At 34.0% G+C, this 21,532-nt stretch overlaps 1 protein-coding gene across 1 annotated transcript in view; it reads left to right on the forward strand.

The window, feature by feature from the left end:
• Positions 1–21,532, forward strand: part of PDS5A (PDS5 cohesin associated factor A) — a 167,383-nt gene that overhangs the window by 74,276 nt on the left and 71,575 nt on the right. Inside the window, 6 exon segments of the mRNA XM_020993352.1 lie at positions 375–578; positions 2,563–2,649; positions 3,649–3,746; positions 6,779–6,905; positions 8,885–8,965; positions 11,557–11,697. Coding sequence (XP_020849011.1) covers positions 375–578; positions 2,563–2,649; positions 3,649–3,746; positions 6,779–6,905; positions 8,885–8,965; positions 11,557–11,697 — 738 coding nt within the window.

Genomic DNA, 21,532 nt, shown 5'->3' on the forward strand with positions numbered 1-21,532 from the left:
TGAATAGAGAGAAGAGACAGGTTATCAATATGACACCATTAAGTCTCTTGGTAATGTTGGATCGTACAATCTACAAATGAATAATCAAGCATTAATGGCTTTATGTGACATTTTGAAGAATAGTTTTATAAAACGTATTTCATTCAGTTCTCTTTGACAAATTTAGAAAAAATTCTTGTTCAGGTTTCAGTAAAAAACAATTAGGTAGAAATCAAGATTTGAAAATTTGATAATGTGCCTTAAGCTGAATAGTAACAGTGTTGAAAATTTTGCAAAATAATGGTGTTGATTATTTTTAATGAAACATTTGTTATTGATATCTAACAAAAATGGTGGCTTTATACATTTTATTTAGACTTTTTTTTTTATATCAGATGGTAGTAAAGACATTTATGGACATGGATCAGGACTCAGAAGATGAAAAGCAGCAGTATCTCCCTCTAGCCTTGCATCTTGCATCTGAATTCTTCCTCAGGAATCCCAACAAAGATGTCCGTCTTCTTGTAGCATGTTGTTTGGCTGATATTTTCCGAATCTATGCTCCAGAAGCACCATATACTTCCCATGACAAACTCAAGGTAAAATAGTTTTTTAAGAGCTCTTTTCTTTTTGCAATTTGTTACCTATTCTATCCTATGGAATTTATGAGTTTCATATTAACCATTTCATCAAATGAAAATGTATGGCTTACATTCTTTACTAAGAAATATCAAGGCTGATAACTATACCCATAATAGCACTTTTAAAGGGTAATTTGGGGGTGGTTCTGAAAACTGCCTATTTTGTTTAATATTAACAAAATATACCCAATTAAAAAAGTGAAAATGGCAAACTGTGAAGTGACTATAAAGTAATGAGACTGGCATTAAAAAAACAGATTTGTAGAACTCAAAGGTTCTTCCTTTCAAGTACTCACTTTGGAAACTTGATCATTTTAATGATGCTGCTTTCTTGATGTTTTTGGAACTCCTTTTTTGCCTTCAGAGTCTTTGTTACATTCTTTATTTTATCCTCTATAGTGTCAAATCTTTGTTCTTTAAGGGTGGGGAGTGGGTTTGAATTTTTTCGAAGTCCAAGTTATCCAGAACCAAGACTAGTGAATAAGATAGGTGATCAAGCTGGGAAATGCTATTGTTCAAGAACTGATGGAATGCATGTTGTGAGCTTGAGCTTTGTTGTGGTGAAGAAGCCAATTATTGGGTCACAGTTCATCCCTTTTGTGTTGCACAGAATTTTTCATGCTTCAGAATTTCTGCATAATGAACCTGTGTTAGATTTTGTGGGATGAATTTTGTATAAAGAAAGACATTGGTGTCAAGGAAACAAATCACCTGTCTTGTGATTTTGATACGCATGCATGTTTGGAGAAGGGGGGCTCATATGTATACTTTTTGAGGGCTTACAAGAAAATTTGGTGTTTTACACAGCAGACTTTGACACTTGGTTTTTCAGGCACACTAGAAACACCATGTTTAATCCCGAATCAATGATTCCCTCAAAATTTCTCATTATTTTATCCAGCTTCCTTCCCCTGAAAGATAAGAAGTTGTCAAGTCTTCTGTGTTTCAGTTTGTCACTTAAAATGTGTAGTGTGGTCTTTCCAGAAACATTATTTGCATTTAAGTTCTTTCAGTATCAACCTTTTCATATATTTAGTTTTAGTTGTTTGAATGAACAGAACTCTTGACTGTCAACGGTTTAATCAGTCTCGTAGGCAACTAGTGACTTTCAAGAATTATTATAGTCATCTTCCTTACCTTCTTTGAATCTCTTGTGCCAGTTAAAAACTTTTACTCCTGTCATTACTCAGTCTGTGAAAAAAATTTTTTTTCCTTTAACACGTTGAATGTCTCACTTGCAGATTTGTGTAACTTCACTCAAAATTTCTTATTAATTTTTTGATCTAAAATTGGTCACTCATTTTTATGCTGACATGAAACAGCACACACTTATGTTCTTCACAGCTGCTAGCACAAGACTGACTGCTGACCTTGAAATTACTCCTGCTGCAAGTTGAAGCATGTTGCTACATGTCTCTGCTATGATCATTCCTCCTCTGCTTCCACAAGCTACAGAAGAGAATCACTCTCATTACTTTATAGTTACGTCTCGCATGTACAAGACTAAGTACTGAACATGAATGTATGTACAGGCTGAATAGTGGGAAAAATTCCCACACCTGGCTTAATTCTATAGAAATAGTTTCCTGCCTGGCTGGAAGAATGGGATAGTGGGCAGAGAGTTAGGGGTGGTATTTTAGGGGAATATATATGTATTTGTATTTTACACGAAACTGTGCTATGTGGGTTGCCTTGCTCCCCCACAGTCTGAGAACACTTAAAGATGTATGGAAATGAATAGCTGCTTTTACTTTTACAGTCCCATTTCTACAGTTTGCAATATTTTTTGTTTTCACTTATCTGTCCAGTTACACAATACCAAGCTATTTAGCTAAGGAGAAAGTTTTTATTTATTTTATTATAGCCACAACATTAATGATGCAAGGGATAATAACATTGTTTTGGTTTCTTTGTTGATATATTTTATGTTTTTGTGTTGCAGGATATATTTTTATTCATTACAAGACAGTTAAAAGGTTTGGAAGATACGAAGAGTCCACAATTTAATAGATATTTTTACTTATTAGAGGTAAGAACTTAATTAGAAATGGTACTGCTCTTCATATTTATGTAGTTGGGCCAATTAGAAATTAGACCACTGTGAAGGTATAAAATAACTTTCAGTGTATATGACATTCACTTTTTTTCCCAATTTAAATTAATATTTATTAAGCCCTTAAATTTTTTATGTTGATATTCTATTTTATATTACTTTTATTTACTTACATAACCTTTCTTTCTACTCTACCCAATAAACTTTCCTTTGTAATGAAGAATAAAATTTGCGATTTAACAAAACCAACTAATACATTAGTCAATCAGCAACCCCTACTATGTGCTAGGGCAGCCATATATATATACTATCCACACACTCAGAGGTCACCATTTCTGCCAATAAGGGAGGTTCATATTTTCTCAAGTTAAGCCATAATTACACAGCTTTCAATTTTGTCTTTTTGTTCTTTCCGTTTACATCATTGTAGTCATTGTTTGCATTGTTTTCCTAGTTCTGCTTTTGTCATTTTATAATGGTTCTTATAAGTCTTACCATGCTTCTCTTAATTATTCTTATCCATCATTTTTTATAGAATAGCTATATTCCTTTACATTCATGTACCACAGTTTGTTTAGCCAAATTAAAGTTAGTCTTACATGTCCTAGTAACATAAACTATATTCCGTTAGAATTTTTTTAAGTTTTATTGAGAATGAAAGTTTTAAAATTCTTAATTTTTTTATTTTTAAAGTAATTTAACTGAAAGCTCTGTTTGTTCGCATCAAGCAGATCTGTTTAATAATTGGAGAATAGGTATTTAACCTTTCTTCAATACCTTCTGCTTTTTTTGTTTTGTTTTGGTGAAAGTTAATGTTTGGTTTCAGGTGAATGTTTCAAAGGTCAGCTTGCATGCCTATTGTGCTTCTGTAGATTTTAAAAACTTGGTTTTTAATTATTTTAAAAGTAAGTCCAGTAGTATTGATTTAGTAAAATTATTCTCTATATTTGTAATTGAATAATTTTGTTGTTCTAGAATTTAGCTTGGGTTAAATCCTATAACATCTGCTTTGAATTGGAAGATTGCAATGAAATTTTTATTCAACTTTTTAGAACTCTCTTCTCAGTGATCAAGTAAGTTGTTATATATTTTATATGTTGCTTTGTTTAGATTTCCTCCTCCTCATGATTTTTCTTTTTTACTTCCACATACCTTTTATCATCAAGGTTTTTTTGAGAGAAAAAAGAATTATGTTCCGGGAAAATATTTAACAGGGAGAGAGAACCTTCAGCAGAAAGCTGAATAATGGAAATATGTCTTTGGGCTTAACTTGTTTAGTGCATACTTTGTACTCAGAGCTGTACTAATTACTGTGGGAGGCTATAGAAGTAGTTCCTTCCTGAAAAAGATTACAGTATAGTTGTATATAATTGTGCTAAAAAGCATTAGAGTTTTTATTTTAGTGTATGACTCGTATCTTGTACAGTAGATTCTGGATGTTTATGGATTATATTCTAGATTTTTTTCAGGGTTTCCATGAATTGCAGTTATAAAGAAGAAAGAATTGGAGGGGAGAGGCAGAAATTTGATGGGAAAATAGTGTAATAAGCTTGAAGAAGATAGTGGAATAAGCTTAAGAGTCCTCAGTTGAGGACATTTGAATGAGTAGGGTCTGGGGTTTAGAGTTTTCCAAATCAGTCTAAAAAAAGATGAGAATAGGATTTTTAGTTGCACATTGCCTCTGCTTTAGGCAGAATTGGAAATTAGGCAAACTCTTTTTAATACCTCCCACCTCCCTTTTTAAATCTTTCTCCCTTGCTCCCTCATATCCTCCTGTAGTCCAGAATTCCTCACTTCAGTCCAAAATTACATACTCTTCCTTCCCCAAATTAGCCCTATTTTCTTCTTCCTAATCAAAATTCCAATTAAGTTATTATTTCTGTGGCAAAGTATTGACCTGTGTGAAAACAGTAGGTCCCCTTTAACTAGTTTGTTGAGCCAAAGTAGTTTGGCTCCCAACTCCAAGTAAAATACTAAAAATAGCTTTTTAGACAGAATGCTTAGAATATCCACTTTCCCGGGTAACCCATTGTTTCCTCCACACCCACCCCTCCTAGTATCTCTCCCCAGTTCTGTAATAGGCGGACTTCAAGCTACAGAGATTGGTAAAATATCCATCACTAAAATCTAGAGTCAATAAATTCAGATATTTTTATATTGAGTATTAAAATCATCATCTTTTTTGTCAATGAGTTTCCATCTTGTCAACTTTTGATTTTTATGCCCTTGAAAGAGAAAGAGTATAAATAAGAGATTCACGGGCAATTTAAACAGTTAGTAGTGAATTTCAGCTTTTCCTCCTTCAGACCTCATACTATTATGACTACAAGTAGAAACTTATATTTCACTTTTTTCCCCTTTTCCAAACTTCTGACAGCAGTACACAAAGGCAAATGAAGTAATATGGGCAAAAAAATGTAGGCAGCTTTTTCTAATTTGAAGGACATGGATGGAATTGAACAATAAGTTGAGGGATCTTTTAAAAAATGGCAGAGAGAGTGCTGCTAATTATCCTGATCCAACTTTTGTGGCAGCTAACAAGGTGGTAGGTGTAACACCTTTTTTTTTTCCACGTTCCAAAATTCTACAGTCATATTACCAATTGGAGAAGGCAAAGATGAGGGGAGCAGGTATGGAAAGAGATATTTGGTGATATCATGTCGCATTGGTTTGTGACTTTTGGGGCATTGACAGTTCCTAAACTAAGTAAATAAATTGTGCATAATCTTAGCTAAATATTCCTTACTCTTCCTAATTCTCCTTTTGTGAGGAAATATTAACTAATGTATTCAAAAATACTTTGAATGTTCAAAAGGTGTTCTTGATGTGTAAGACATCACTTCTATATTTCATTTTCTTAATGCTAAGATTTGGTACCTCAAGTCACTATCATTTCCTCTTTCAAATTCTTTTGAAATCTCTTTCATGACAAGATTTTTTTTTCTTGGAAAAATACTTCCTTTCTTCTCCTCAGAAATAATTAATAAACAGAAATAAAAATTCCTAAATGTTATTGTTTCTTTCACTTAAAATCTCTTTGTATGTCTTAAATTTTAAAAAAAATTATTGTTAGGGAACTTTTTTTTAAACACAGAATTGATTTGTTAATCCAGCCTTTGGAGGATGGTGCTAGAAATTCTAGTTAATGAAGTTAATTCACATTACTCCTTTTAGTAGTGTGAGTCCTGGCAGTGACTTACAGGTATAAATGGCCATTATTTGTGAGAACCCTATAAGATAGAGTTCTAAATTGGGCAAGGAGGGGGGAAGGAATGACAATGAAAATAAATTAATCTTTTATATAATAACAGAGACAGAGACTCTGAGAGGTTATAAGTTGCTACCAGTCTTATATCTATAATTAAGTGAACTGTCTTCCACATCTGTTGCTTTTCCCATTGTGCTGTGTTGTATCATGTTATTTTGAAGTCTAGTTTAATTGACAAAGAGCAGGTAAGAAGTTTTTGCTATCTGTGGTAAATGTTTAATTTTCAGCATTAATGCAATTATTATTGCATTAGTAACTAATTTCTATTTGATACAGTGCAAATTTGAATCTGGATAGGTCTAATTTTCTGGAAATTCTCAGTATTTCAGTAAAAGTAAAGAAGAAATACAATGGAAGGAATTAGAAAATTAGCTTCCCTTGTCCTGCTTTCTGCCTTAGCAATATTTTTCTTGTCTCCTCACTTTGTGCCATGGATGAATTAAATAAATACTCTTAGAACCCAGATCCAGCCTAAGCAAAGCTGACTTTATGTTCTTTGGTTGATTAGTTCATACTTTGTGGCCTACTTGGGCAAGAAGAGTTTAAATAAATCCTATTTAAACTCGGCTTTCAACTTGAACATGGATTGAGTAAACTAAATTAGAGACCCTCTTTCCTAAGTTACTGCTTCTTTGCAGAATAATAGTCACTTGGTTGAGAAAGTAAGCAGAGCAGTTGAAATCAGAACATCTTGGCCTTACTAATGTATATATAGAGTAGTAAATTGAGAAGTAATAGTATAGCCCTTTTATTCTAATCTTTTTTTTTAATTCTTAGAGGTTATAATCTCTGCATTTAAAATAAAATTTTAATATGATTTATTTTTGTCCTTTTTAGCAATAGCCACAATAAGAAGGTACAAATGCACATGTTGGACTTGATGAGTTCTATCATCATGGAAGGTGATGGAGTAACCCAGGAATTATTGGATTCTATTCTTATTAACCTCATTCCTGCACATAAGGTCAGCATATTATAAAGATATTAATAATGGAGTTTCCTTTCTCCCAAGCTCTATTTTTCCCCCATCCACAAAAAAAGGAAAAGCTACCAGTATTATAAGGCTAACTTGGTGTAACTTAATACCTTATTAATTCCAAATCAACAAGTACTGTGTTTAAATATTTTTTTTCAGAATCAAGAATGCTATCTCTACAGTATCCCAACCTTCTCTGCAGAGAAAATAGTAATTTTAACCCAAATAAAAGAGTTGGTGTTCTTTTTCTTATTAAACTCCAAGATATGGATATACAACTTCACATCTCATGGCACACTTATTTTTGCCTTTTGCTAATATATTTATTTTATGTTCCAGAGTAGTGGAGAGAGCAATAGTATGGTGAGGGTAAGAGGATTAACATAGGAACATGTCATGGCATAGTTCAAAAGTAGGCTAAGTTAGACTTTAACATCCTTCTATCTCTTTTCCTCTTTTTTCCCCCCTCATACAGCTGTACATGGTTATCCTGGGCCCTTGTGATATTGAAAGTTTTGTGACCACATTGTACTCAGGTCTGCCTTCCCTGCAGCAATAAATCAAGAATTTAAAAGTCAGCAGGCTACCTTTCTCTCCCAAAGTTTCATTTCTTTTTTCTTGGTTTTCATTAGTAGGAGGGAAGCATCTGATTGTGTTAGGTGCTATATATCTTTCCTTAACTCTCTCGAAGGTATTAGTATTTTTGTGCTGTGTTTAAAGGCTAGATCTTAGTTTCTTTTCTTCTAAATGTAAGAGGACTTTCAATCTAGCTTCTGATTTTTGAGCCATCTCCAGGAAAATGACAGGAATCTACCTTTATTTGAGGAAGAAAAACTTTTCATTTCATTCCCCTGAAGCATTGAGCTAATTGGATATGTGTTATTCAGGTAATCAAGTCTCTAAAGCTAGTGATAAGTGCTCAACAGTGTCTGAGTATAGTGGGAAGTGGAGTGCTTCTCTTGACCTTGTTCTACGCCATGCTAAGAATCTCAGCAAATTATGGAAAGGGATGTATGTCAGGAGGAACCAACTTTGGGGTCTTCTAAGAGGTACTTTGAGACACAGATTCTTATTTCAGGTATGGATATGAGTTGGTTTTACTCAATAAGTTTTGTTTCAGTGGGTGTAGTCTATTGCTTGTAGATGTTGGATTAGAGAGTGTACAGTTGTCAGTGAAATATACTTTTAAGGGTAATGTAAGACATAGTATATAGAGAGCTGGAAGGGACATTAGAGTTCATATTATACAACCTTATCATTTTACAGAGGAGGAAACTGAGGGCCAAACACATTAAGTGACTTGCTTGACCTGTTTTCACCTGAGACCTAACATTTTAGGAATATTAGCTTCAATATACTTTAACAAGCTAGCACTGCAGCCATTCAGAAGAAAGAAAGAAACCTAGGAGCTTTGAATGAGGTTCTAAGAGGGAGAAAAGTTGAATGTCTAGTCCATTTAATTCCATAGGGAAAGATAAAATGAGCAATTAATGTGGACTAAGAATGGAGGAGCAATTAATCTGTCATAGCAAATGATTTTTAAGCTATGTTTTGTAAAAATGAATGAAATGTCAGTTTGGATGAAAAATATTTTAGTATTCTAGTTTAGTAAATGTAGGAAATAGGTACAATCTATTAATAGTTCAAATGATTTGGCTTTCAGCTCAATAAAAGATTTATATTTGGTTCAAATTGGATTCATGCTTTGGTTTATCAGATTTCTGCATTCAGGTTCATTTGTCCATTTGGATAAAAGGGGGGAGAGCAGAAAGTTAATTTTTTAAATAAGATTCATTTACTTGATTTTGAGTGTATATTTATGCCCCCTAATGTTGTACTTGATATTCTGGTGGATGGAAAGAATGGAATTTTCTTGTGGTGATATTTACTCCAGATCAATAGAAGGTATTTTCCATCAAATTGCATTCATTTTTTCTAATGTGAATCCTTTTCATTCTTTATTTCAGAACCTAAATAAACAAGCATTTGATCTTGCAAAAGTCTTACTGAAAAGAACAGTCCAGATCATTGAGGCATCCATTGCTAATGTATGTATCTGTTTCAACTTTTAATCTATAATTTATAAATTTGAACTTTTAGGGTTTGATCCCTTCTGAGCATCTGAAAAATTGTTCGTACATTTTGCTTTGATAGAAAAAGTGTTTCTTGACAAACACCCAAGCAAACTTTTAACAAAGTAATTTCCTTCGAAAACATTTAGAATATCATTTATTAGGAGAAATGTGGAATGAAGCCTTTAGGTTTATTACAATTGTACCTTCAGTGATGTGAAACAGTTTCTTTGACTAGATTTTTCTTGCCTCTCTATATTGGCTTTGTTTACATTGTTACAGTCAATGTATGTATTGTGCTGTGTTTAAAGGCTGGATCTTAGTTTCTTTTCTTCTAAATGTAAGAGGACCTTAAATCTAGCTTCTGATTTTTGAGCCATCTCCAGGCAAATGACAGGAATCTACCTTTATTTGAGGAGGAAAAACTTTTCATTTCATTCCCCGAAGCATTGAGCTAATTAGATATGTGTTATTCAGGTAATCAAGTCAAAATAATAATTTGGGCTCACTTTCATCCTGCATTACTTTGTAATACTTCTGTGTTTTTGTGAAATTTTCATATTTCAGGTTCCTAGTCTTTCAATAATATTTCATTGCATTTATATACCATGATTTTTTCAGCTCTTCCCGTCACTAGGCAAAATAATTTGTATCCAATTTTTTGTTATTATAAGACTAGTTATGAAATTTGTATTCACATTAGTTTTTTTGATGTCAGCCTCCTTGGTATGAAGAGTTTGGCATCCTTTTCTGTATGATTCAAAATTGTTTTCCAGAAGAGTTGAACCTATCTTCCAACAATGAGTTTTCCCATCTTTCAGCATATTATCCAGCCCGATAGATATGAAGTGATATATTGTTAGAATTTGATCTGAATCACTTAATGCAAAAGTTTTTGCCCACAGGTTGTATCCTTTTTAATCCTATCCATGTTGATTTGATCTGTACAAAAGCCTTCTAATTTTATATAATTGATATTTTTATTTCATATGCTCTGCTCTTCAGATAAAGATTGATCAATAAAGCTCTTCATATTTCCTCCTTTTATAAAACAACAAAAAGTTATTTTTACTTATGTGATTGTGATTACTTTTTTTTTCTTTGATTCAGGGCCATCAATAGAAAAAAAACCATTCTCCACTCTTTATATGTATAAAATTTAACATTTAAGATTTTAAAGCAATTCACTTTCACAAGCTTAAGATCATAGTATTTGCAATAAAATTCATTGTAATGAGTTTCTTGAGATTGAAGTTATATTACATAAAGTATAATAACTTTTCAAAGACAAATACAGTTATGTTGGATATTTGTGGTTTCTTGTTTATATATCACTGTCTTGATCATTTTAGCTGGAAGTTGAGGATAATCTTTATAATGTTATTTCACATTAAAAGTCTACTAACAGGAATGGGAAAAAAAGTCAATTTTTTATAAGGAATTCCAAAAATTTTACAAATTACTCCTTCATATGTAATTTTGTCCACATAAGTATGTTGCCAGAAATCATATTCGTGGTGTCGAGAATTTTTATATTTCCTTTTAACTTTATTTCGAAGATAAAACAGAGATAATATCCTAACTCTTTTTAGTGAATTAGAAAATGAAAAGTGCTTTGGCTACATACTTATTATTATCTTCACTACCTTTTACGTGTTTTAGCCACTGGATCTTTAGTGTGGCATGTTGTGGAGTGATGAAGCAGGAAGTAATGCTTTGGAAGCCTCAAGGGCTAATGTTTTAAGTTCTAGATGTTTGAGATAGGAAGAGATGAGAATTGATAGGAGAACAAAAAAAGTATAAAGGTCTTAGCTTTCCTTTCTTTGTATTTAAATGCAAACTAATACTTTTAAAAATGTTCTTAGATTGTTTCAAGGACGTAGATCAGGAAAAAAAGTTGTAGTTACTCATTATTTAATTTTGTAATACATTCAACAAAGAATTTCTTCTGCTTTAGTAACTTTGTTTTATGGAAACCTTCTTTGTAATGATGATAAACAGTTTTGTGTAATGAGTGTTGAACTTTTGGTCAAGAAGACCTTTTATTTGTGCAAAAAATTCAAATCCTGACACTAATGCTTTAATATGTGACCACATGCAAATCACTAAACCTTTATGGAATACAGGTAACTCTTGATAACTTACCTATAAAAGGGGACATTCTTAAACCAACATAATCATATATCCTTGCCACACCAATGTATATTGTAATCGGATTTTATGTAGACATTGCGTTTTTTTTCCATTTGAGTCAAAATACTTGATGTTTATAGGCTTTGTGAAGGATTTTACTCTAGTATTACATCAGTCAAGTATAATGTTCCATTATATGTTGGAAATTTAAAAACAAAACTGCAATGTTCTGTTACATGGTAGAATGGCAAATTGTCGATTATTAGTAATGTTTTCGTATTTTAGTGTATGTGCTGCCAAAACAAGAACTGCATTGAATGTTTTAATATCACCTTTCCGTAGTTAATTCTCATGTCCACTATCTACTGCATTATTTAAGAAAAGTTTGAAAATTGTGTTGAGATGAGCTAATTTTTTTTTAAACTTTTTTACAGTTTTTCAACCAAGTTCTGGTGTTGGGAAGGTCTTCAGTAAGTGATTTATCAGAACATGTATTTGATCTGATACAGGAGCTTTTTGCCATAGATCCTCATTTATTGCTCTCTGTTATGCCGCAACTTGAATTCAAACTAAAGGTAGGATTGCATAGTTTTCTTGAACCTTTTTTGTAATTAAAAAATAAAAATATGTATATTACACAATTAAGAATGTTTTGTTATAATTATGAAGTAGAACATAAGTTAAAACATGTTACTGGTAAAAATGAATGTCAATAAATTATTCATTCTATTCCTGATTAATGAGATATTAAATAATCTATATGTTTCAAAACAATTGCACAACTGTTATTTATATTCTGTATTTTATAATATATTCATTTCTTTATTATCTGCACCTAGTGGAAAGAACAATGGCAAAAATAAGTATTAAAATAGTGTAGATGTTATTATGGAGTCATCTTTGATGGAGGGTAGGTTTGTTGTAGGATTCTATTCAGTGGGGCTTAGCAACATTAGGCTATTGCTTGGTGCAAGAATCCAGTATTATTTGGTTTGGAGTACATCTTTCCCTCTGCTCTAATCCAGTGGAAAATAGCAATATCTTACAGGTGTATAATGTTTTATAGTTCTTCAAAGCCTTTTATAGACATTATTTTAAGTGTCACTTAGGACACTCCTGTAATGAGTATAGCAAATACTGTGATGTAATCACAGGACCTAAGTTGCATAATTTAGACCAAGGCATTTAAACTGTGTGCTTCAATTTCCTTTATCTGTAAAATGAGGATTATAATACCACTACTTACTTTATAAGGTTGTTGAGATGTTCAAATGAGATAATATATGTAAAGAAACTTGTGTAAAATGCTTTGTAAATGTTTTTATCACCCCCATTTTACAGACTCAAAGAGTAAAGAGAGGTCAGGTTAAGTTATTTGCCCTCAGACATTAGGAGTAAGAATGACATTTCAGATATCCTGACTCCTTCAACAAATGCTAACAGATAGCTACTACTAGATTAGATTGAATTACTTTTAATCTATGCACCTTTGTATATGACTGGTTCTTGGGTTGTTATGAAATGCTTTACTTTGAAGCCTACTGTCATATATCTTCACTGTGCTTCTCTAAGCTTGTTCTTAGGCAGCAGACATTGTGTCAGTGGCACTATATGTGAAGTCTTTCCAGTTTGGTAAAATCTGCATTGCCAGTGCCTTTGGAAAGCCCAGGGTCAGAGGAGGCATCCAAGAAGGAATATGATCAAGGAAAGCACAGAGTAGGCAATAATTTTGTGCTTAAAAGGGTCAGACTCTGAGAGGCGATGTTTAAAGGTTTAATTTTTAAAAATTCATTATTATCTTGTGTCTTGACACAACAGACAGTTGAATTTAGTGTGCATTTATTAAAGGCCTACCATGTGGCCAAAAATACTTCCCACCAAATTTTTGCAAAGTACATTCCCTAAAAGAAGTCACAGAAAGGAGGGGATATGTCCTTGAAATGCAGTTAGGTGATGCAGTGGATAAAGCGCTAAGCCTGGAGAGAGAGGCCTCAGACATTCATTAGCTATGTGATCATGGGCAAGTCACTTTGCCTCCATTTCCTCATCTCTAAAATGGAAGTAATAGTGCCTGCCTCCCAGGGTTGTTCTGAGGGTCAAATGATTGTATAATAATTTTAAAGAGCTTAGCATGGTGCTTGACACATAGTAAGTGCCATATAAATGTTTGGTGGTGGTGGTTGTCGTAGTCATAAACTGTCCATACATGTTTTCTTATGTCTTTGAATTTATGTTTGTTGTTCCTTATAATACAGTAATATTTCCTTGCATTCACATGACATAATCTGTTTGACCATTTGCCTATTCCCAGGCACACATTTTGTTTTCCACTTTGGACATTTATGTCTGTATAGTCTGTTGTTAATAACCTCCTTGGTACACATACCCAAGAGTGATATGTCTGGGTTGGAGGGTGCAAACAATTATAACTTTGCTGGTATAATTTCAAATTGTTTTCACAGTAGCTCAAAAAATTCTGCCACTTCATCAGCAGCAAATAAGCATTCCTTTCTTCCTGTAGCCTCTCAAAGAATGATTTTTCTTATTTTTTAATATCTTTACTAGTTCAGTGGCTGTGAGGTGAGGCAGAATTGCCCTTTAATTTTCATTTCCCTGATGGGAGGGGGAATGAGCATTTATGTAGTGCCCACTATGTACTAGGCACTGTGCAAAGTGCTTTTTACAATTGTCTCATCTTATCCTCATAACAATCATGGGAGGTAAATTATTTTTCCCATTTTAGAGTTGAGGAGACTGAGACAGACAGAAGTTAAGTCACTTGCCCAAGGTCACATAGCCAGTAACTTTCTGAGGCTACATTTGAACTCAGGTCTTCTTGACTCCAGGTCCAGTGCTCTATGTACTATAGTGCCACTTAACTGCACCTAGCAGGAAGAGAGTAGACAAAACTGCAGATAAGGTGCTTCCTTGTTATAAATTAGATTATGAAAATTGTGTGAGAGAGGCATATAAGAGGAATTTTGATCATGTCCACGTGGATAGGCTTTGCGGTACAATTGGAAAAAGAACTAGGCAGTATCAAAGCATTACGATGTTCAAAGGAATTGCAGAAGTCCATACATCTAGGTCTGATTATGAATTTTGATGAATATTTGTGTCAACTGCATGTAGATGTTGTATGTCAGACTTTATATCAGAACAGTTTGACAAGATCTCTCAGCCTTCAAATTTATTCCAATTCTGATTTTTAAAATTTTTCTGTAATTGAGATTGTCTTTTTTATTTTATCATCTATTTTGTCCTTTGGTTATGAATTTCCTCTTAGACATATTATGAAAGAAAAAAGCTTTCAATCTCTTCTAATTTGGGGTTATGGTTTTCTCATATTAACATCTTTTATATACTTGGAATTTTTTGAGGAATAAGTTTTCACAGGTTGATCTAAACTTATTCTTGTTAGAGTGCTTTTCAGTTTTCCCATTGGGATTTTTTTTTAAATTAAAAAGGCCTTGCCTTTGTAGCTTTTAGTCTTAATTTTACAACACTATACTGTTTTGTCCATCTCTTTTGAGGACTTGGTTTTCTAGGCCATTCTACTGATCTACTTTTTTTTAAAAAAAAAAGTCAGTAGAGGTAGTTTGATAATTACTGCTTTGTTAGAATAGTTTGAAATCAGTTTTATTATTTAGTAATGTGAATGTTTTAACAAAATAAGCATCAAAAAAAATTATCATGTTGCCTAAAAGTAGCCATATAGCATAACTCTCACAACCACAGGTTTTTTTCTATCTCTATTATTTCAGATTTTTTAGGAGCCTGTGCCTCACATTTATTAAGCAGAAACTTCTCTGTTCTTTAGAGGATAAAGATGGTTCAACACTAAGAAAATAATCAACATGATTATATTATTCAAACATCCAAAACCACATGGTTATCTCAATAGGTGGAGACAGAGTCTTTGGCAAAGTAAAGTCACTTATGCTTTAAAACAAACAAAAACCTTGCAAAGTATTGCAGAAGAGGGGCCTTTTTTTTTAATATCGTAAAAGATGATATCCCAAATCAAAAGTAAGGTTCAATGAATTCAGTGGAGATACACAAGAAGCTTTCACGTTAAATATACTTGTACAGCACAGATGCACACTTCTCTCAAAGTACAGAAGTAAAGCAAGGCTGCCCACTTTACGCCTGTTATTTCACATAGTTCTAGAAATGCTAGAAATAAGACAAAAGAAAGAAATACAGGCATTAAAAAAAAGCCAAAGGTATGTATAACCAGAGGCTTCTAGGTGGTTCAGTGGATAGAACGCTGGGCGTATAGTCAGGAAAACTTGAGTTCTAATTTAGCTTGACCTCAACTTAGGAAAATCTGAGTTCAAATTAGCCATGTGAACTTGTGCAAATCACTTAACTTATTTCTGCCTCAGTTTTCCTCACCTGTAAAACAAGGGATACTAGTAGCACCAACCTCACAGGATTGTTGTGAGGATCAAATAAGATAGTATTTATAAAATGCTTAGCACAGTTCCTGGCATACATAGTAAGTGCTTAATAAATGCTTTTTTCCCCCCTTTCCCTTTCCTTGTTTATAGATGACTAGAATGTCCTAGGGAATGAGCAAAGATACTAGTTGAAAAAAATCAATAGCTAGAGTAAAGTTGTAACCTGCAAAATAAATCCACAAAACCCTGCAGCATTTCATAGAATACTAATACCAAGAAGCAGTAATAGAAAGGGAAATCTTATTCAAAGTAAATACAAAATGCATAAAATATTTGGAGATTAGTCTGCCAGAGTACATGAAATGCTTGTATAGATTCAGTTACAAATTATACTTTCAGGAAACAACAAATTAAATAGCAGGAGGAATCTGCAGTGCTGATGACTGGGCCAGGTCAATATAATTAAAATGACAGTTCTACTAAAGTTTGATCTACAGGTTTGATGTTATAGTAATCAGACTATCAAAAGGATACTTTACAGAACTTGATAAAATAGCTGCAAAATTCATTTAGAAAACCAAAATATCTAAAATATCAGAGGAAAATGAAAAAAGGATAGGAAGAAAGGGAGAATAGTCCTTCTAGTCATCAAAACCATTTGGTATTGATGTAAAAACACAGACATATATGAATGGAACAAGCTACAGGGTGGACTGAAAAAGAGGATTTGTGCCCTGAGGTAGTGTTCCTAGGTAGGGGGGTCTCTGGGCTGAAAGGAGGAAGTTCGGAAGCAAGCAGCAGAAATGTAGCTCAGACCCCCACGAGCAGAGCTGGGTCTCAGTTCCAGCATGTAGCCCAGCCTGCAGAAGAATAATCAGAGCAGGAATCTCAGATTAAAGGGGAGCCTACAGTTCTATCTCTGAACCAGCAAACATTTCCACCTGGCTCATAAAGGCTGAGTCTAGCAGTATTCTTCTGTTACTAAGACTGAAACCCAGGTAGAGAACTCACCTACAGCTCAGACCAGGGCCATTGGTTAGACCACTTTGATAGCACTGAAATTTGTAGATCCCTAGCCTGAGTGCTATCTCTACAAGCCTGGAATAACACAGACTAAGTATCCTAAGAAGTAGGGCAACTAGGTGGTGCAGTGGATAGAGTGTCAGGCCTCAAATCAGGAAGAGCTAAATTCAAATCCAGCCTCAGATACTAGCTCTGTGACCCTGGGCAAGTCACTTCACCCTATTTGCCTCAGTTTTCCCATCTGTAAAATGAGCGGGAAAGGCAAACCAGTCTAGTATCTTTGCCAAGAAAACTCCAAAAGGGGTCACGAAAAGTTGGACACAACTGAAGATAACTAAATAACAAGTACCCTGAGAAAGCAACAACAGTGCTCCAGAACCCAGCCCCTAACTTCAGGAACAAAATCAGGAAGTCACTTGGAAGAATGAGCAAACAAAAAAAGAACCACTTCATAAAGAGCTATTAGGATGACAAGGATGCTCAAGGCACAAATGCAGAAGAAGAGAATAACTCCAAAACATCTACATGCAATGCCTCAGAAAAACCACAGCTTGACAACAAATTCAACTAGAATTCCTGGAAAAGATGAAGCAAAGAGGGTTTTTTTAAAAGATTTTAAAAATATTTTTATAAATGAAATGAAAGCGCATGAAGAAAAAATTGGAAAGAAATAAGAGCCATGCAGGAAAGAATTGATAAAGGAAGTTAACAGCTTGGCATGAGAGGTATAACACCTTGTTCAAGCAATAAACAATGAAAACCATAACTGACTGATTAGAAGGCAATGACTTCATGAGACAAGAGATATTAAATCAAAGTCAAAAGACTGAAAAAAAAATTAGAAGAAAATGTAAGGCATCTCATGGCAAAAGCAACTGATCTGAAAAACAAATCAAGGAGAAAAAAATTAAGAATCCCTGGCCTCTGTAAACATCATGACCAAAAAAAAAAAAGAGGCTAGACATGAAGAAATCTTAAAAGAAAACTGCCCAAATCTTTTAGTAGCAGAGTGGAAATAGAAAGAATCCACCAGTCACTTCCTGAAAGAAACTCCAAAATGAAAAGTCCCAGGAACATGCTAGCCAAAATCCAAACCTTCCAGACCAAAGAAAAAATACTATAAGCACTTTTTTTTTGCATTATTTCAGATGTCCTTTCCAGAATGATTGGACCAAATTCTAGCTTCAACAATGCATTAGTGTGACTCTTTCTACAACCCCTCCAATAGTGACTGTTCCCATCTCTTGACATCTTTGCCAATTTGCTGGGTGCAAGGTAAAACCTCTGAGTTGTTGTGATTTGCATTTCTCTTAATATTAGTTATTTTTGGAATATTGTTTCATATAGCTATTAATAGTTTTCCATTCTTCTGAGAACTTTTTAATGTGTCTCTTGATCACTTACTTATCTCTTGGGAAATGGAAAGACCTGTATGAAGTGATGCAATTTAAGATCAGCAGGTTCTCTCAACTGCAAATATAATGTAGATATAGATGTCTATATACATACATACATACATATATATATGTGTGTGTGTGTATGTATATACATACATATATATATATAAAAAATACAAAACCAAATACAGGAAGATTTTATATAAGCTTAGAGACACAGTAATTTCCATTTTTGCTTCTTTAATTTCTTTGATTCTACTCTTAAATGTTGTATGTCTCATACACTGTTTTATTGCTTATTTTATGTTTGATTAGAAATTTGTCTTGATGGTTATTAAGTTTATAATATTTTTAAAAGATTAAAATTATGTACTTATTCATCTTTCATTATAGGTTCATAAATTTAGATTTGGAAGGAATCTTAGAGGGTATATCTAGTTCAACCCTCTTAATTTACAAATGAGGAAACTGAGGGCCTAAGATATTAAGTGATTTACCCAAGATCATTTGGTGGTTGGGATTTGAACTCAAGTCTTTAACTCCAGAGCTATTTATTCCTCATTTTTCTATACTACACTGCCTCTTCATCCACAGCTAGGTGGCACCATACTGCCACTATGACCACCCAGAGCACTAGGCCTAAAGTCAGGAAGACTTCAGTTCAAATTTAACCTCAGACACATACTAGCTGTGTCTTGCTTGGCAAGTCATTTAACTTTTGTTTGTCTCAGTTTCCTCATCTGTAAATGAGGATCTGTAAAATGGGGATAACACCTACCTCCCAGGGTTGTTGCGAGGACCAAAATGAGAAAATTATAAAGTGCTTTGTACAGTGCCTTTCATGTAAGCAATATTATCACCTCCAAAATAGACACATAAATAACATTCAGTATTAAATATACTGCAACATGAGAATACTCGGGTTTTGTTCTTGTTATGGTGCTTCAAATTCTTTCTCTTTCCCTTCCTTCTCACCCCCTCGCAATCTGGTTTCATTTCACTGAAACTGTTCCCATTGAAAGATTGGTAATAATATGCTGTTATTGTTAATTTTGATAGCCTCTTCTTTGTTTTCATCCTTCTTTATTCTTATATTCTTTGATGGTATTGACCACACTTTGCTGCTCACTCTTGAGTATCCTACCCATCTTACTGTTACTTTTTCACTCTTCTTTGTTGGTAATCTCCACCCTCTCGTTTTGATGATCTCATCAGCTCCATGGGCTCTCTGTGCTTCGATATCATCACCAGTTGTCTTTTGGACATTTTGATCTGTATATACCTTCAATATCTCAGTCAGGTCCAAGTGCATTACTTTGTTCTGCAGACTTTCTCTTGAAGATACCACCATCTATCCAGTCAATCTCGGGGTGACTACCTTCACTCCCATATATAGTCTTGGTCATTGACCACAACATCCCTCACATCTACCCTTTTCTCTCTATTCTCATGGCCACCTAGATCAGGCTTTTATTACCTCATTATTCACTCTGTTTCCATTCTTTCCTTTCTCCAATCCGTCTTCCCTATAGGGACCAAAACCTTCAGAAAGAAAAGATTGACTATATTATTCACTTGCCCAGGAATTCTCAGTGACTTGCTCTTACCTGTAGGTAATATCCTGATTTGTCAGTTTGGCATTTAATCCCCACATTCTGTCTCTAGCTGGTGTTGGCTGACTCATTTCACATCACTCTTTCTGTATTCTACATTCCATCAAACTGAACGAGTGGCTGTTCCACAAATTTGACACTGAACATTTCTGTGCCTTTGTGTACATTGTCCTTATCCCTTATGATGCACTCCCACCTCCCTTCTCCCTCTCAGAAACATTTGCCTTCTTCAAAGCACCACACAGTATTTTTGAGCTCTCTCAATGCTGTATCAGTCCAGTGAAATGTAAGTTCCTTCAGGGCAGAGGCTGTTACAGTGACTTGCTAGTAATATAAAGGTAAAAGTTTTTGAAAAGCAAAAAACTGCAAGTAAAAATTTGTTTTAAATGTTTCTTTTTCTTCTGTCATTTATGCATAACTATTTCTCTGTATTATGCTAGTTTTTAGATTCCAATGTTGTTTCCAACCTGCACTGAAATATGAATGTGATCACTACATTTAGGCATTGAATAAATACTTTTGGATACTGAGCTAGTTTTCTCAGAGAATCAAGGCATTTTTACTTTTTAATATCTTCCAGCATCCAAGCCTAATTGCAATGCTATATGAAAGTAAAAACAAATCACCAATGAGCCTGGAGCTCAGTTGTCTTATTGTATAGATTGACTGGAAAGGCAGCTTTGGCATAATAATAGCATAATAATAAAGCTGTCCCAAGTCCGGAAGACCTGGTTTTAAATCCTGATTCTGATACATACTGGCTCTTTGACTTTGTTAGTAACTTAACCCTCAGTACTACAAACATCTCTTTAAGACCAGGAATTACACAGTATTTGTCAATTTGCATTGATACAAGGAGTTTTCTCAGTGCATGTTCCCTATGCCTTTGAAATCATAAGTTGACCCTTTCCTGCTTTCCCCCCCTCCCCCCAAACCTCCAGTAGAATAACACAGGAAGCCAATAAATAGCCTGCCTTCAACTGAGTTTTCCTGCCTTTTAACTCCATTAAGCATTTTGCATTGTGAATAGGAGATCCTTTACTACATTGTCTGCTGCTAAAATTAATTTTCCTGGATCATTTATGCTTTATCATAGTGAGCTCAGGAGACAGTTAATTTATAAATACATATACGCATGTACAGGTGAGAACTTAATGTGTGTTGGTTTCTCTGACACTTAAATTGTACTTCTTTGAAACTAAATGATATTATTTTATATTAATATAATTAGGGTTTCATCAAGAATTAAAGTTGCAAGGACATATTGTAGGCATGATTCAGCTACAATATTTTGCCAACAGAATTTCTCAGAATATTATTGGGGCAACACGATTATAAAAGATGGTTAAAAAGCAATGGATAGCTTATTGATAGCCTGTGTGCTTCATTGATATCTACACAATAGTAAGAAACAGCATGAAAAAGCATCCTAAAATGTTAGGTGAAGCTCTTAATTATAGGACATGGACAAGAAATAGCATCAGAAGGCATGGATGAGTTTTGGTGTGGGTGTGGGGGTGTGTGTGTGTGGGTGTGTGTGTGTGTGTGATATATTGGCAGGAATTAATGAAGTCATAAATGCAATGAAGTATCAAATAAAAGACTCACTTTCCATTTTCTCTGTCGTGTCTTTACAAAGGTTGCTATTAAGTGAGTTTTGAAATTCTTTCACTGCCTTGTCCTTTGATAGGACTAATAGACTAATAGTGGTAGAGATTGGACCTGTGATTTTGTTGATATAGGGAACTCCCTGATGAGGAAACTCTCTACAAATATAGATTGAGACCCTCTATATAACTGGAAATTGTAAAGTTGCCTAGATCATTGAAAGATTAAGCAACTCGACATAGCCTTTATTTGTCAAAGGTGGGACTTAAACCCAGATAATTGGCTTTGAGACTAGCTTCTTTTCCATCATGCTGCATTGCCTTTTGGGGGCTATAAATAAGCAGTGAAACAGATTCCTCTCCCTTC

This window comes from Phascolarctos cinereus, unplaced genomic scaffold, assembly GCF_003287225.1.
Source record: "Phascolarctos cinereus isolate Bilbo 61053 unplaced genomic scaffold, phaCin_HiC Scaffold_9;HRSCAF=440, whole genome shotgun sequence".
In the NCBI taxonomy this organism is placed as follows: Eukaryota; Metazoa; Chordata; class Mammalia; order Diprotodontia; family Phascolarctidae; genus Phascolarctos; species Phascolarctos cinereus.